General features: G+C 39.4%; 1 protein-coding gene across 3 annotated transcripts in view; it reads left to right on the top strand.

Moving 5' to 3' along the window:
* Window positions 1-13,007, top strand: part of ZNF462 (zinc finger protein 462) — a 94,516-nt gene that overhangs the window by 50,697 nt on the left and 30,812 nt on the right. For 2 of the 3 annotated variants that reach the window (XM_033009238.2, XM_033009239.2), the window contains exons 6-7: window positions 1,769-1,887; window positions 6,041-6,232. In XM_033009238.2, coding sequence (XP_032865129.1) covers window positions 1,769-1,887; window positions 6,041-6,232 — 311 coding nt within the window. The remainder of the gene's footprint in view (window positions 1-1,768; window positions 1,888-6,040; window positions 6,233-13,007) is intronic. The other variant, XM_033009240.2, reaches the window with a different exon arrangement.

Below are 13,007 nucleotides of genomic sequence, written 5' to 3'. Positions count from 1 at the left end.
CGTTGAAGTTGTCTGCTTCATCTTTTATTATTGTTTTGGATGCAATTACTTTCTTGGGGAGATAAACCAAACCAAATGTTTAAACAGCCCACTGTTCTCCCAAATCTGACCAAAAATTAAAAACCTGTCTTTGGAAGAATTTTGCTGGCAAAGTGTGTGGTTGTGAATATAGTTTTAATTATTACTGTGTAGAATACCTTACAGCATATATGTAGAATAGCTTGATATGTATTACATCTTTGGCAGTCTGCTTTAATTGTTAAGTAAGCTCATTCCCTGTCAACTACTTAAAAAAAGTTTTGTTCTATGAAGTATTCACTGCAAGTGTTCAATGTCACTCATTTAGGAGACTTTTTTCCCATGTCTCTGGAAAAGCTGCACATTTTATATTGCTACAAACTCAATTCCAGATTTCTATTAAATTGTATTTGTATGAAGTGGCCCTGAGAGGAGACATAAGTTCATTATTTTTTTTTTTTTTTGCTGTCATCAGATCTTTGAATACACAGACTTCAGTGTTATCTCTCGTAAACAGGGATTTTCTGGCTCAAGCTCTTGTCAGTGTGGGACTAAAGTTCTCGTGACAATCTTGTGAAGTGTGAGAGGGCTGGAACAGCTGCCACTTGATCTACATGTGGATATTCAGTAAAAAAGAACAGGACAATTTCGGAAAAATAAAAGGAAATCTGCCTGAAATATATCTAGAATTAAGGTGGCAGGTGGGAATTAGTTTTGGCAAATTGCCGCTCCTCTACCGTGCTGTATCTGCCCTGTTGTTATTTCATCACCATACATAAGATGACTCAAACTAACACTAGATCACAATGCTTTAATGTGTCTAAAGAAGAGGCTGTACTGGAAATGTTTACAACCTGAGCTGAAACTACCTGCCTGTCACTTGGAGTCTGTGAATTCGTGGCTGTCAGCCGCAGTGTAGGAAGTGCAGAGCTCTGCAGGACTCACTCAGATAGAATGAATTTGATCTTCTGTCAGAAAATGTGGGAAACATCCTTTTTTCCTTTCCAAACTTTACTGAGCTGTTATGAGAAACCATGGAGAGAGAGCAGGTTCTGATCACCCCCACCCCCCACCCCACCATATTCAGGTTGTCAGTACCTTCCAGTTTCCCTGAAGAAAGTAGGGGCTGGTCTTTGCCACCCCTTTTTCTCTTGTTGAGCTTCATGCAGAATCTCCCACATTGTTACTTCTGAAACTCTGCTGCCTTTTAATCCTGGAACTCATCAACTGCAGCCTGCTGGCACCCTCCCCAGAGCAGGATCTCTAATCTGCTTTTGCTGCTGTAACCAAAAGAAGGCTTCCTCAGTAAAGCTGGTCAAAAATACTTTTTTTTTTTTTTTTTCATCAACAGGACAAAAGGGGACATATTTTCACAAAAATGTTTACCAGGAGAAAAATTCTGTAATGATAATTTTACTGTTCTTGTCTGTTTCTTGTTTCTTCAACTGCTCCTTTAAGTCTGGATCAGGTATAATTTAATTTATACTAATCTTGCCCTATAAGTTTATTTAAGTGGCTTGCTTTCTGCATAACAGAATTGGTGTCAGTTCTGCTTCTTTTCCTCAGATTAGATTCTACTTTACTCTGTAAGCAGACTGATTGAATTTTAAAAGAGAGTATAAGAAGGGACAGTTGAGCCTAGTCTGCTTCTTACTTAATTTATTATTGTTATGTTTTTCTTTGCACCTGTAGGAGTAGTTGAAATAATTTACTCTTTTGTGTTTCTCTTTTCTGTCTTTCTCTTTTCAAGTCTGGATCGTCATATGCAGACCCATCATGGACACCATAAACCGTTCCGTTGCAAACTGTGCCCGTTCAAGTCCTCTTATAACAGCCGCCTGAAAACCCATATACTCAAGGCTCATGCTGGTAAGTTTTCTCTCTCAGTTTTGCAGTGCAGCAGCTGAAATGGCCCATGTATTCTTGTTGCTGATCAGAGATGCTGGTTTGAACCACATGTTTTGTCACCAAATTTGGGTAAGATTTTCAACGTCAAGTCAGCACTGACTACCCTAAGCGCCTGTTGGAATCAGTGGGAGTTTGGATAATGTTTTTGAAAGGGCAAGAGTTTAAAAGTGATGAGTACTGTAAGGACTTCTGCCTTTTCTTCTGTTTTCTTTTATATGAATGATTTTTTTTCCTTACTATTTCTGCTTACTTCCAAGAGAATTTAATCAGTCTGCTTATACCATCAGTGTCTTAATGGATTGGTAGTGAGTTTTGCTCCGTTATGTTTGTATTTATGTTTGTGCTTTAGGTGACTCTGGGAAAAGGATAGTGGATTGTACCTTGGTTTTGGTAGAGTTTTATGCTGGCTTTTATTTTAAAACCAGACACTGCAAACTTTGGGAGTCAGGTCTCTGTGCATCAGACTGAGAATGGCATGATTCCATTATCGTACATGGAAATTTGTCTTGCAAATCTCTGTATTGCAGTACAGAATCCATACAAACAAGCAGACATATTTGTGATGAACGGGAATTGGGAAGGTGATGTGGTCACCTCAAAGTGCTGCACCTTTGATTATTAAAAAGTGTGAGACTCAGAATTTGCTCGTCCTTATTCCTTGGCCCTAGACTCTTGGCATCATCATATATCATGCATTGAAAGGTTATCAGAAGAGTGGAGTAAAAAACCACTCCATTGGTTATAGTTGTATCTTTCTGGTTAAAAGGACAAAAAGTCAACCATCAAACCACAGTCCAAATACGCACTCTGATGCAAATTACAGAATATTGGCCAATCTGAAGAAATGCACACTACCCCAGTTGTTCAAAACTTCAAGTAGAAACTCCTGGAGCAGATGACAAAAGGGCTAGAAGTATGTTCCTTTCTTTATTATTTGTTTACACTATGTCATATACTCAGGTTGGGGTGAAGGAGGAAGATGGGAAAACGGGGAGAAAAAGCAGGAGGAATTTGTAGCTGTCTGCTGATTAAAAAAAAAAAAAAAACAAAAAACCAAACAGGTAATTGTCACTATTGATTCAAAGGCACTTTTCATCAACAAAAATGTAGGAGGGACTGATGGTCACTTGCACTTGGTTGCTTATATTGATTTTTGGATTTCACAGAGCTTGTGCCAGGACCATTTTCTGTACTTGGATGGGCATTGTGGGTTAGCTTAACTTTTGCCAGCATCCTGTAGTATGGGACCATGGCATTCTGTCCCTTCTAGAAAATCTAACTGTGTGCAGCAGTTTCAGATTGCAGAATCCCACATCCTGTGCAGAGGTGACATGGTCCTTTATCTCCACCAACCATACAAGAATGTTTTCTTTATACTGTTCCACAGTTGGGCTACTTTGTGTTACCTTGTTTGAACCTGCCAGATTTTTAGAGCCAAAGTTAGCATGCAACTAATACTTACTTCACACTCTTCTTCATGTAAGTCATTCATTTATTTATTATGAATTCATGCTCTTGATCAGTGGACACTCCTTGAAGGACCATGTTTTTGCATTGTACAAGAACAAAATTTCGTGGTTGCCTAGATAGTGCTTGCACAATGTCAAGTGTAATAGGGTTTCCAAAGGCTTATGATCTGTTTCTGCCTCAGTCCATTTCTACCATATGAATATTCACTCAACGGAAAATTTGTTTGTATGTCTTTCAGTCAGAGCTTTGCTTTGTTGTATTTTGACTTAATCCTTCAGAAATATATTCTACTGAATAAACATGTTCTGGAGACTTTTCCTCAGACTCCCCAGTTTTTCAATAACACAGTGGTTCTCTGAACATCTCTTCTGTTACAGTTTTTTGGTCTCTTGTCAATCATCTCATTTTATTTAGAAGTGGAAACTTCAATCACCTCGAATTTTTCTGAAGATCTCTAAAACGTGGTAAAATCCTCGATCCAGAAGTCTTTTACTCAGTCTGCCTCTCTCCCTCATTTTCTGGGGATGGGTCAAAATTCAGTAGTCTAGAAAATGCGTTCTTGCCTAACAGCTGGTGCCAGTCAGTATTTCTGACATTTTTTTTTCATCTAGTATATGCCACCTCCTTTGGCATGGAGCAGAACAGTTTACAGTATCTCTAAATGGGCTCTCTGTTTCTTTTCATCTGAACTTTTTCACCTATTCTTTTTTTTTGCTTATATTTTTTGAGGGGCCATTGTTAGCATTTTCTAGTGTCCTTGCTTCATTAGTAATGACATTGGATGCACTGTGTGCACAAATGGATGATTGTAAGACATTGTTGACCTTGCTCAGTTTCTGTGTAATCTGGAACTTAATGCTTTGTGTACATACTGGGTGTTGAGACACACTACATACATTTTTAGATTTATTTATTTGTATGTTTATTAATATGATAATTTTATGAAATACAAAACTAGCAGTTCACCTGAACTGTTATGGTAGAATAGTGGTTATATTTACTAGTTGTGTCTAGACTGCTTAATAAGTAATTATCCTCTGCTTAATTTATTGTGGTGCTTTTAAATTGACTGTTGGTGCTTACTGTGGTCCAGGAATCTCTTATACTGACAAACCATGAAGGTCTATATCTGTATCTCACTGGAATCTTAGACCTTGGAGTTTCTTTTGTCTGTATTATCCTGTTCTATTGAGCAACTTGTTGTATGGTACTATACAAAAAAAATGTTTAATTTCTATTTGTAAAAAGGTGATATATAACTGATATAATATGCAGGTGAGAAATGCCACTCGAAAAAACATGTGGGACAATTTCTTGTTTCACCATTTCAGACTCAAGTGATCTGTTCTTTTCCAGATGTACCGAAAGACGCTTTTTAAGAGTTTGTATTTTGTCCACATGATTAGCATAGTTTTTCTGGAAGAGAGGGGCAGGAGTTAATTTTGTGTAGGATGGTTGCTAATCTTTTCAGGTGCGCTTATTCTGACTTGCTGCATTACGAGTGTTTTCACATTCTCTTTTGGTTCACTTATTTCTGGTGTTCAAAACAGAGCTGTTTGAGAACCTCATTTGCTAAATTTGTTGAGAGATGGGAAACATGTACTGCATCGTTCATTACCAGAACTCTTGTTCTTCTGTTACTATTCATTAATATTTCACTCCTATATTAGTTTTGGCACTTTATGTACAACTCACATGTGGCCAGTGTTACTCTTGTACATGGAAGTGGCACTTCCAAAACAATTACTTGGCACCTGTATATTATCACATTGTTTGTGTTGGGACAGTTTCACTTTGTGGTCCAGTTACCTCTGTGCTTAATGCAAAACAAATCTTGTCTCAGGATTTGTTTCCCTTTGTTTGCTGTCTCTATGGCTCGGAATGTATGAAAAATGAAATTCACTACTGTTCATTACTTCTGTTCTTTCAGTTCTTTTAGTGCTTTTTCATAACACTTTCACATAGCCTTACAGATACGCACTGTTCTTGGTATTGCCATGTTCACTTATAGTAAACCAACCTTGACTTGGTCATTGGTTGTATGAAGATTACTCCTGCCTAACAGCAGGTTTTTCATAAGGAAAATGCGACCTTCCCCAAATGTAAATTTCTTTCCCCAGTCTCCCTCCTTTCCCCCCTTTTTCTTTTTTTTTTTTTTTTTTCCCTTTTTTTGGGGGGGGAAATACCTTTGTTAGCATTTTGTAATGTCTTTCTTGCTTCATTAATAATGACTCTGCATGTGCTGCATGCAGAAACAGATGACTTCACCCTCTCTAGTTGCTGTGCTCCTGAAGCAATTTGGAAGTGCTATAGCTAAGTGACTCCATTTTCATCCCAGAGTCTGTTTTCTTCTCATACCATGCAACACAGGCATGCTAAGAGTCTGATCTCTGTTTTTTGGCATCGGTCACTTTACAAGGATCTGCAGTTGTCAGAAAGTGATACTTTGGTCCACAGCAGGTGTCTGTACCAGCAGAATCCAGACTACTCCAACAGGGAGACGTGCATAGCTTATTCTCTTTGGGATCAGTCTTTCATTGACGAGCCCATGGGAATTTTACTGCTGAGTTCAGTAAGTGAAGTATGGGGGCCCCATTTTGTTTCTTTTGTGAGCTGATGACTTGCCTGTATTTCGCTCACCCAGGTGAACATGCCTACAAATGTTCCTCCTGCTCATTTTCCACCATGACAATCAGCCAGCTGAAAGAGCACTCCTTGAAAGTGCATGGGAAAGCACTGACACTACCAAGACCCCGCATTGTCAACCTTGCAGCCTCACACGCCCACCACACCTCCAGGAACCACATTCCTGCTGAAGAAGTGGAGGACTCTAATGGTAAGAGGTGCCTCAGAGCAAGAATTTAATTGTCTAAGGTGCCACTTAATATTTTTATTAAAAAAAAAAAAAAATACAGCAGGCAGCTTGCCCAAAAAGCAGCTTCATTTGATCATTAAAAAAACCAAGAAGTCGGAACAAAAAGAACAGTAGATGTGGTGTTGTAGGAAGTGACCTGCTTTAGCTCCTCACCAGTTCATACTACATTAACTTGTCCTGTCAACAGTTGACTTTGGATTATGTCAGTGCTGGCTTTACTTCTTAGCAGAGATTTAAATTGTAGACATTTTTCAAAGGCAGAGCTTCTATTGGTAGCCAGTGGGAAAGGGATCATCAAATTCCACCCATGCTCCTGAAACCCCCACTTTTATCTTGTCAGTAGAGAGAGCACTTCAGTGCAACTACATGATTACGCTTAAAATGTAAACCTGTAATGATAGTAAAAGTAATTATTTTTCTTGTCCTTGCTACAGAGGACACCAAAAGTACCTTCAGATATTAAGCTGCATCTGCAGGAAGGAGAATCTGAGAACAATTTTCTTTTCCATGCTTTCTTTGAAAGCTGTTAATCCCCTTGTGCTGGAGAAGTATGCAGAAGATATCTGGAAAGCAGCAGATGAAAGGGCACTGTTAGCAGAGAAAATGCAGACTCACAGAAGAGGTGTTGTATGATATCACGGCAAGTGTTAAGGCTTTTTAAGTAGTAGCTTATGAGGCATGTTTTGGGTGTCACTTCCTGCCAATTAAGAAAAGAGCTCATCTTCAGGAAAAAAATCTTAATTCCTGGATGAGTTGCATTGACATGAGAAGAGAATGTGGGTGACTATAAATAAAAGGTTCAGACCTGTGGATGTTCAAGGAACTGGGATGGAGGGGGGCCATATTTGAAGAGTGGAAAAAATACCTTTTATCCAGAAGTTTGGGAGGTTCTTAGGGGTTTTTGTTGTTGCTGTTTTGCTTGGGTTACTGGTGAGCTAAGGATTGGAGGTAGATATTATCATTTTGTAGTGGTTTTGGTCTCACATCTTCCCTTCCTTCCTTTCTCACCAGAAAGAAAGTGTGAAATGAGAAAAAGCAAAAGATAGGAAATAAGTTCAGAAAATGTCAGAAAGGAATTTGAAGACATAAGTAATCAGTGTAGAAATACTTTATTGAAGAAAAAGAGAGATGTTAATAATATTTTGTGATTCAGCAAGTCACTTCTGAGGTCAGAATCAGAATCTTACCAAAAGATTTTGACCAGCTGCTCTCAGCACATGAAGACTTACTAAGTGAGCTTTTGTTTTTGATAACCCTAGCTTAAACTAGTCCAACAAGCAGAGTACATCTTGTGATGTATTCTGCTGCTTTTTTATTGCTTTTAAAAAAACCTGTTTGATTACTCACTATGAAGAGAATAATTTTCAGTGGCCCTCTGGTCTTTCCTGTGTGTTAGCAATCTTCTGGTAGCAATGGTGTGTTGAGAGATACAGGAGAACAATATCTGAATTTGGGAAAGATGGTTCATTTACTCCTTGTTTTGCTTATCCCAGGAGCTCAGTCATGATTACTAAAGTTAAAATTTGAGTGCAGATCTCTGTAGAAGATAATTTTACAGCCTTTAGGAACTCTTCCTAAAAATACAGAACATGATTCTGTTAACAAAACCATTTCTTGAGATTGACTTTATTACCTAGATTTTTATTGCAGACTGAAACGAAGGCAGAATTTGTCCCAATTAGCTTGATCATCTTTAAACAGAGTTAATGGTTAAGACACTTTGACAATAATAGAAGCCACCCACTGAGGAGCTAGTCAGACGAGTACAGATGTTGTAATAATCATGTTAACATTTTCAGCATTGCTTGAGGAAGGAATAAACTGTTTTAAGTATTTTTTACATTAGGAAGTTGGCGGCAGGTCAAGTTAATGATTGCTGCTTGTGACATTTTTTAGTTCTTGTTTTAGAAGGGAGTAAATCAATGTCTCTGTAGCCTAGGCCTGCAAGTTGCAGGTGGTACATAAGACTAGATAAAAGACTGATCCCAATAATAGGAAATACAGGTCTGTGTGACAGGCACTAATATGTCCAACTGTCACTGATATTAAGTGGGGCTCACATGGTGTAGCGTAGTTGGATTATGCCTGTGTTAGTGTGCATAAATGATGTGCAGTGTAGGCTGTGATCAATTCACCAGGGATGCAAAATAGGGCTGGGGTGAAAGGCAGCCAAAAGTGGCCTTACATTGTTATAAACTTGTTTTGTTGGTTGGTAGCTATGTAGCAGGCTAGTATAATTTAAATGGTTGAAGAAAGGGTCTGTTCTTGTCTGTGGATGAACATTATGGTTGGAATAGGAAACAGAGCAGGATGACTTGGGGAGATTTGAGAAGCTATCAGAACTCATCTTGCCAATTGTTGAGCCCTGTACAAATGGAGAAAAGGGAAGAGAGTATTGAATTATAATAGCAGAGTGCATGTCTGAATAGAACTGTTCTGGGACAACAGCCCAGTGGAACTTCTGATCATGCCTTTTTTTTCCTGCAGAAATTGTTCCCTGAGGGGCCTTTCTTAGAACATTTCTTTTGTTCTTTCAGATTGATCCATTCATTAAAAGAGGCAAATATATTTAAATTTCTGTGACTCATCTCTTTTAGTCCTGTGTCAGTAGCAGCAACCATATCTGAAGTGTTCAGTGGTATATCCTGGAGATGTTTTGGGTGCTTGATATACTTCTCATGGGAGTGAAGTTAAAGTGAAATAGATGCTGAACGTTTTAGGTAGGCCCATCCCTGGCAAGTACATTTTTGTTGGCAAGCATAACAACCACTTTAGTGGTTGTATGCCTCTTTCAGGGCAGCAGTGTAAGAAGGTGATTGTGTCAGTCTCAGTGAGTCAGTAGAGAAGGCTTTCTTACAGAGATATCATTGGAAGATGCTGCTTTTTGTACCCTACATCTCTTCATGTGTGAGGTGATATTTTGATATGTAAGGAACCTGTTTTCATTGTATCCTAATCTAATTAAGTTAAAGCACTCAGGGTTTTTTTGAGGGTGATGGTGATGATGTTTTGTTTTGGGGGTGTTTTTCTTACAAACAGCCACAAAAAAAAACAGTAAATCTTGGTCACCAGTGCAACTTTTATGTTTTGCATAGCATAGGAGCACTAAATGGTTTGTGGTGTCCAAGTCTTGTTGAAATTATAAGGTTGCCATTGTGGTAAAATGTTCCTTTGCTCTCCTGATAGTTTACAGGTATTTTTCTTCTTGCAAGAAAGAAATGGCGGTGTTTGGCTATTTATTTGAATTTGTGTGGTTGCCTTGTTTGTTTGTTTGGATTGATTTATTTGCCCTTTAACTTGAAATGTGTCTTAACACTTTTGAGAATTTATACAGTAAAAATTCAGTGTAAGTTGAAATATTACAAACTACTAGGAATATTGGTTGAATCGCCTACCAAGATCTGCTTCTGTGTTGTTTCACAGTTTTTGTGAAAATCTGAATTTATATTCATGTTATTCTCTGTCTGGAAGGATTAAATGGATTTATTGATGATACTGTTATCCTGTGGGTCAGTATGTGTCACAGATAAGGGTTTCCAGTGTGTTGTACTGTTGCAGGGTCAGCTCTGTTGACTTGAGTGCAAGGCAATGGAATCCCACACTCTGTATTGTCAAGGCATAACATTAGAGGACATCCACCTCTTTCAATATGGAAGAGTTGGAAGCGAGGCAGAGACACAAGAATTGTGTGACTGAAGGCTAGAAAACGGGAATAGGAACAATAGCAACAGGTGTTACCTGCAAAGTGATCACCAGCTAAGGAGAAAGTGCATGGCAACAGATGCTGCTTGTACAGGCATGTGTTTTATGCATGTCTGCTTGTATTTGAGGGCTGTGGAGGTGGTGGACTGGCTTCCTCTTACAAACTGGAGAAATCCATGTGTGTGACCTATTGTCATAAAGCCCATAAAACAGAATGACTCAATAGATCAGTAAACAGTTTCGTGTTATGACTCAACCATCAGCAAAAGCTTCTTGGGAGCATGTAAAATACTTGCCCTAAATTGTGCTGGCTAGTACTGCTTTTCTGAGTAGCAATTTGGTGAAAATAACCCCTTTGGCCTAACTGTGTTGTAGAGCAAAGTACTAGTCTTCATTCATATGGCTGGCAGATTTGGAGGCTCATAAATTTGTTTGTATCATGACTATGTGCAGTAATTCAATAGTTTGTTAATTTAACTGATTAAGAATGTTGAATTGTCAAAATAAAACAGTAGAGTGAAGGTGATAGAATAGACAGACCTGGATGTGGCTTCTAGTATCTTCTCAGTAATGCTGCTATTGTAGAAGATCATTCCAGTTCTTGATATGTAGAAAGCAGCACACAGTGTGTGTGTGTGTGTGTGTGTGTGCACGCGCGCGCACTCATGAAGCTCAATAATCATGATTTTCACTATTACACAAACCAAGCAGGATCTATCGTTGATACCAGCACACATCACAAAACATAGGCAGGCTCAGAACTAGAAGATTTTTGAGTTTCCCACTATATGGTATGTCAACAGTGTCATTAAATTTAATTACTTGCAGCAGCAAATGCAGCAGTTGAAAACTGCTAAGTGAAACACCCAGTCCTCTGTTCCAGCTTTTTCTGAACTTTAGCCCTTGCCAGTGGAAAAGAACTTTGCCTCATCTAGAGACTGAAATATAAATACATCTGCTTGCTTTGCCAGAGCTAGGCTGGGTACAAAACTGCTTGACTAAATCCTGTTTCTGGGACTGTTGTTAAAGAGTTGTAAATCCCTTCTAATTTAGGTATACTTTTTCAAAGTGGGTAAGGCATAATCAGGATGTGTGTCTTCTGTGCCACTTGACAGATGAAATCCTGAGGGGTGCAGAGGTTTGCTAACGGGTTTGCTAAAGCAATGTCATGTACTACCAGGAGGAGAGAACAGTGGGAAGCAAGAAGCCTTTTCAACAAAATTCTCTCAGCTGGTGCCAGTGAAGCAGGATTGTTAGTGATCCACTCAGCCCTAGAGCTACACATCTGCCTCTTCCTTCCACCTTTCAGAAGAGAGGCAAGATTTCCATATGCTCGCACATACCACCCCTGATTTTTATTTTTTGTAATCCATCCCATAGTTTGTGGCTGACTTGTTTATTTCTATTTGTGTGCACTGTTGCTCTTGATAAGGGATATTTTTCTAGCCTTTCAATCAGGGCAGAAAAGTTCCTAAGGTGTCCTCTTCACCTTTGGTGCTGTTTCTCTCTCACTGTTGCTACTGTGTCTTAGTGTTTTGTGGCTGCTGCTGTTTGGGGAAGACCACAATGGTCAGAGTCCTCATAGACTGGGAACATTGTATTGGAGCAGAATAGCCTGCTCCTTGTATTTAGTTTGGGGTTTGGTTTTGTTTTGTTTTGTTTTTTTTCAGGGGGAGCGGTTTGGACCCCAGCATTTTGAAGTGTGAGACCCTTTTATTTGACTGTTGTTTGACTGGGGAGGCAGAGAGCCAGTAGTGACTACAGGGCAAATTCAGGCCAAGCCTCAGTACCTAATTGCTCTAATTGCAAGGTGAGTTGGAAGGACAGCATCCATGTTAAGGTTGCAAGATGATGTTATACATACTGCAGAAGAGAAGATGCCTCTGCTTTTGTAGATACAGTCAGGCTGCAAAGAGCTGTCTACTTGTTCTTCCCATTTTCCTGCTTTTGTGCCCTATAGGAGTGATGCTGCATTCGATGCTGCTTGCTTACACTGAAGTATCAGATTAACCCTTCTTCCTTTCAGGTTGCTTTTTTCCACCCGACCATGTTCCTTCTTTCTCTAACCTACAGCAATTTTCTGCTTTCCTCCGAGACTTTACCTATCTTTCCTTCCCAAAGGTGGTGCCAGTAGCCACACTGCCTGCCAGTGCTTGTTAAAACTCTCTAGTACTAGGTGGTGCATCTTACTTCTTGTGGTCAGTGTTAAGCTAGTTATCAGATGTTGGATCAGATGGGAACTTTTCTTCTGTATCAGATTGGCAGGAAACAGTGGAACAAGCACAGGTCTTGTTCACCTCCAAGTTTACTGAACAAACTCCGTACTGTTTCAAGGACCCAGGGCACTGGGGATGACCTTGTTCTCTGCAGCTCTCTTCCACTGGTGTATAGTTGTTTCACTTTTGGCCTTTTCCTACAGTGTGTTGAGAACAGTTTTGCAGCTAGTGGAACAGAGGGAGATGTTTATTCTGTCAGTGACTGTGCTCAGAGGGGCATCAGTTTACTGTTTGTTGTGCTTTTTTTCTGGTCCTGAGCTCTTTGTGCTTGAACCGAATGGGTAAAGGCAAAATTGAGATTCAACAGGATGGAGACAGGAACTTATGCAGCTGGGAGAAGGTTGCTGTCAGTATTTGTATGGATTTGGCCAGCCTGCTGTGATGGGATTGCTGTGATACTGAAAGATTTGCCTAGGGTAGAGAGAAGACAGAATAAGTTGGGTGGATCAAGTAATGAATGAACATCTTCTGGATTCCTTCCGGCAGACAGAAATGACCTGATTGCACCCACAGGGGAAAGAAAGAAGCATATCTAGACTCCTGTTGTTTTTTCTTGAGGTTTTTGCTTTCTTACTGGCTCTGATTTTTATATTCAGGATAGGGGACAAAGTGGTAGGTGATGCTCTCTTGGCTGTCATGTACTACTGATGTCCCTGGAATTTATGATCACTCTATACAGAGTAAAAAAGATGCTGTTGCTGTGAAGGGTTACATGGTATGACTTAACCAATGCTGTGCAAAAGAGCATTTCTGCAGGA

This window comes from Tyto alba, unplaced genomic scaffold (genome assembly GCF_018691265.1).
Source record: "Tyto alba isolate M040663 unplaced genomic scaffold, T.alba_DEE_v4.0 Super-Scaffold_13, whole genome shotgun sequence".
NCBI classification, from domain to species: domain Eukaryota; kingdom Metazoa; phylum Chordata; class Aves; order Strigiformes; family Tytonidae; genus Tyto; species Tyto alba.
This window is presented reverse-complemented; position numbering and strand designations above follow the sequence as displayed.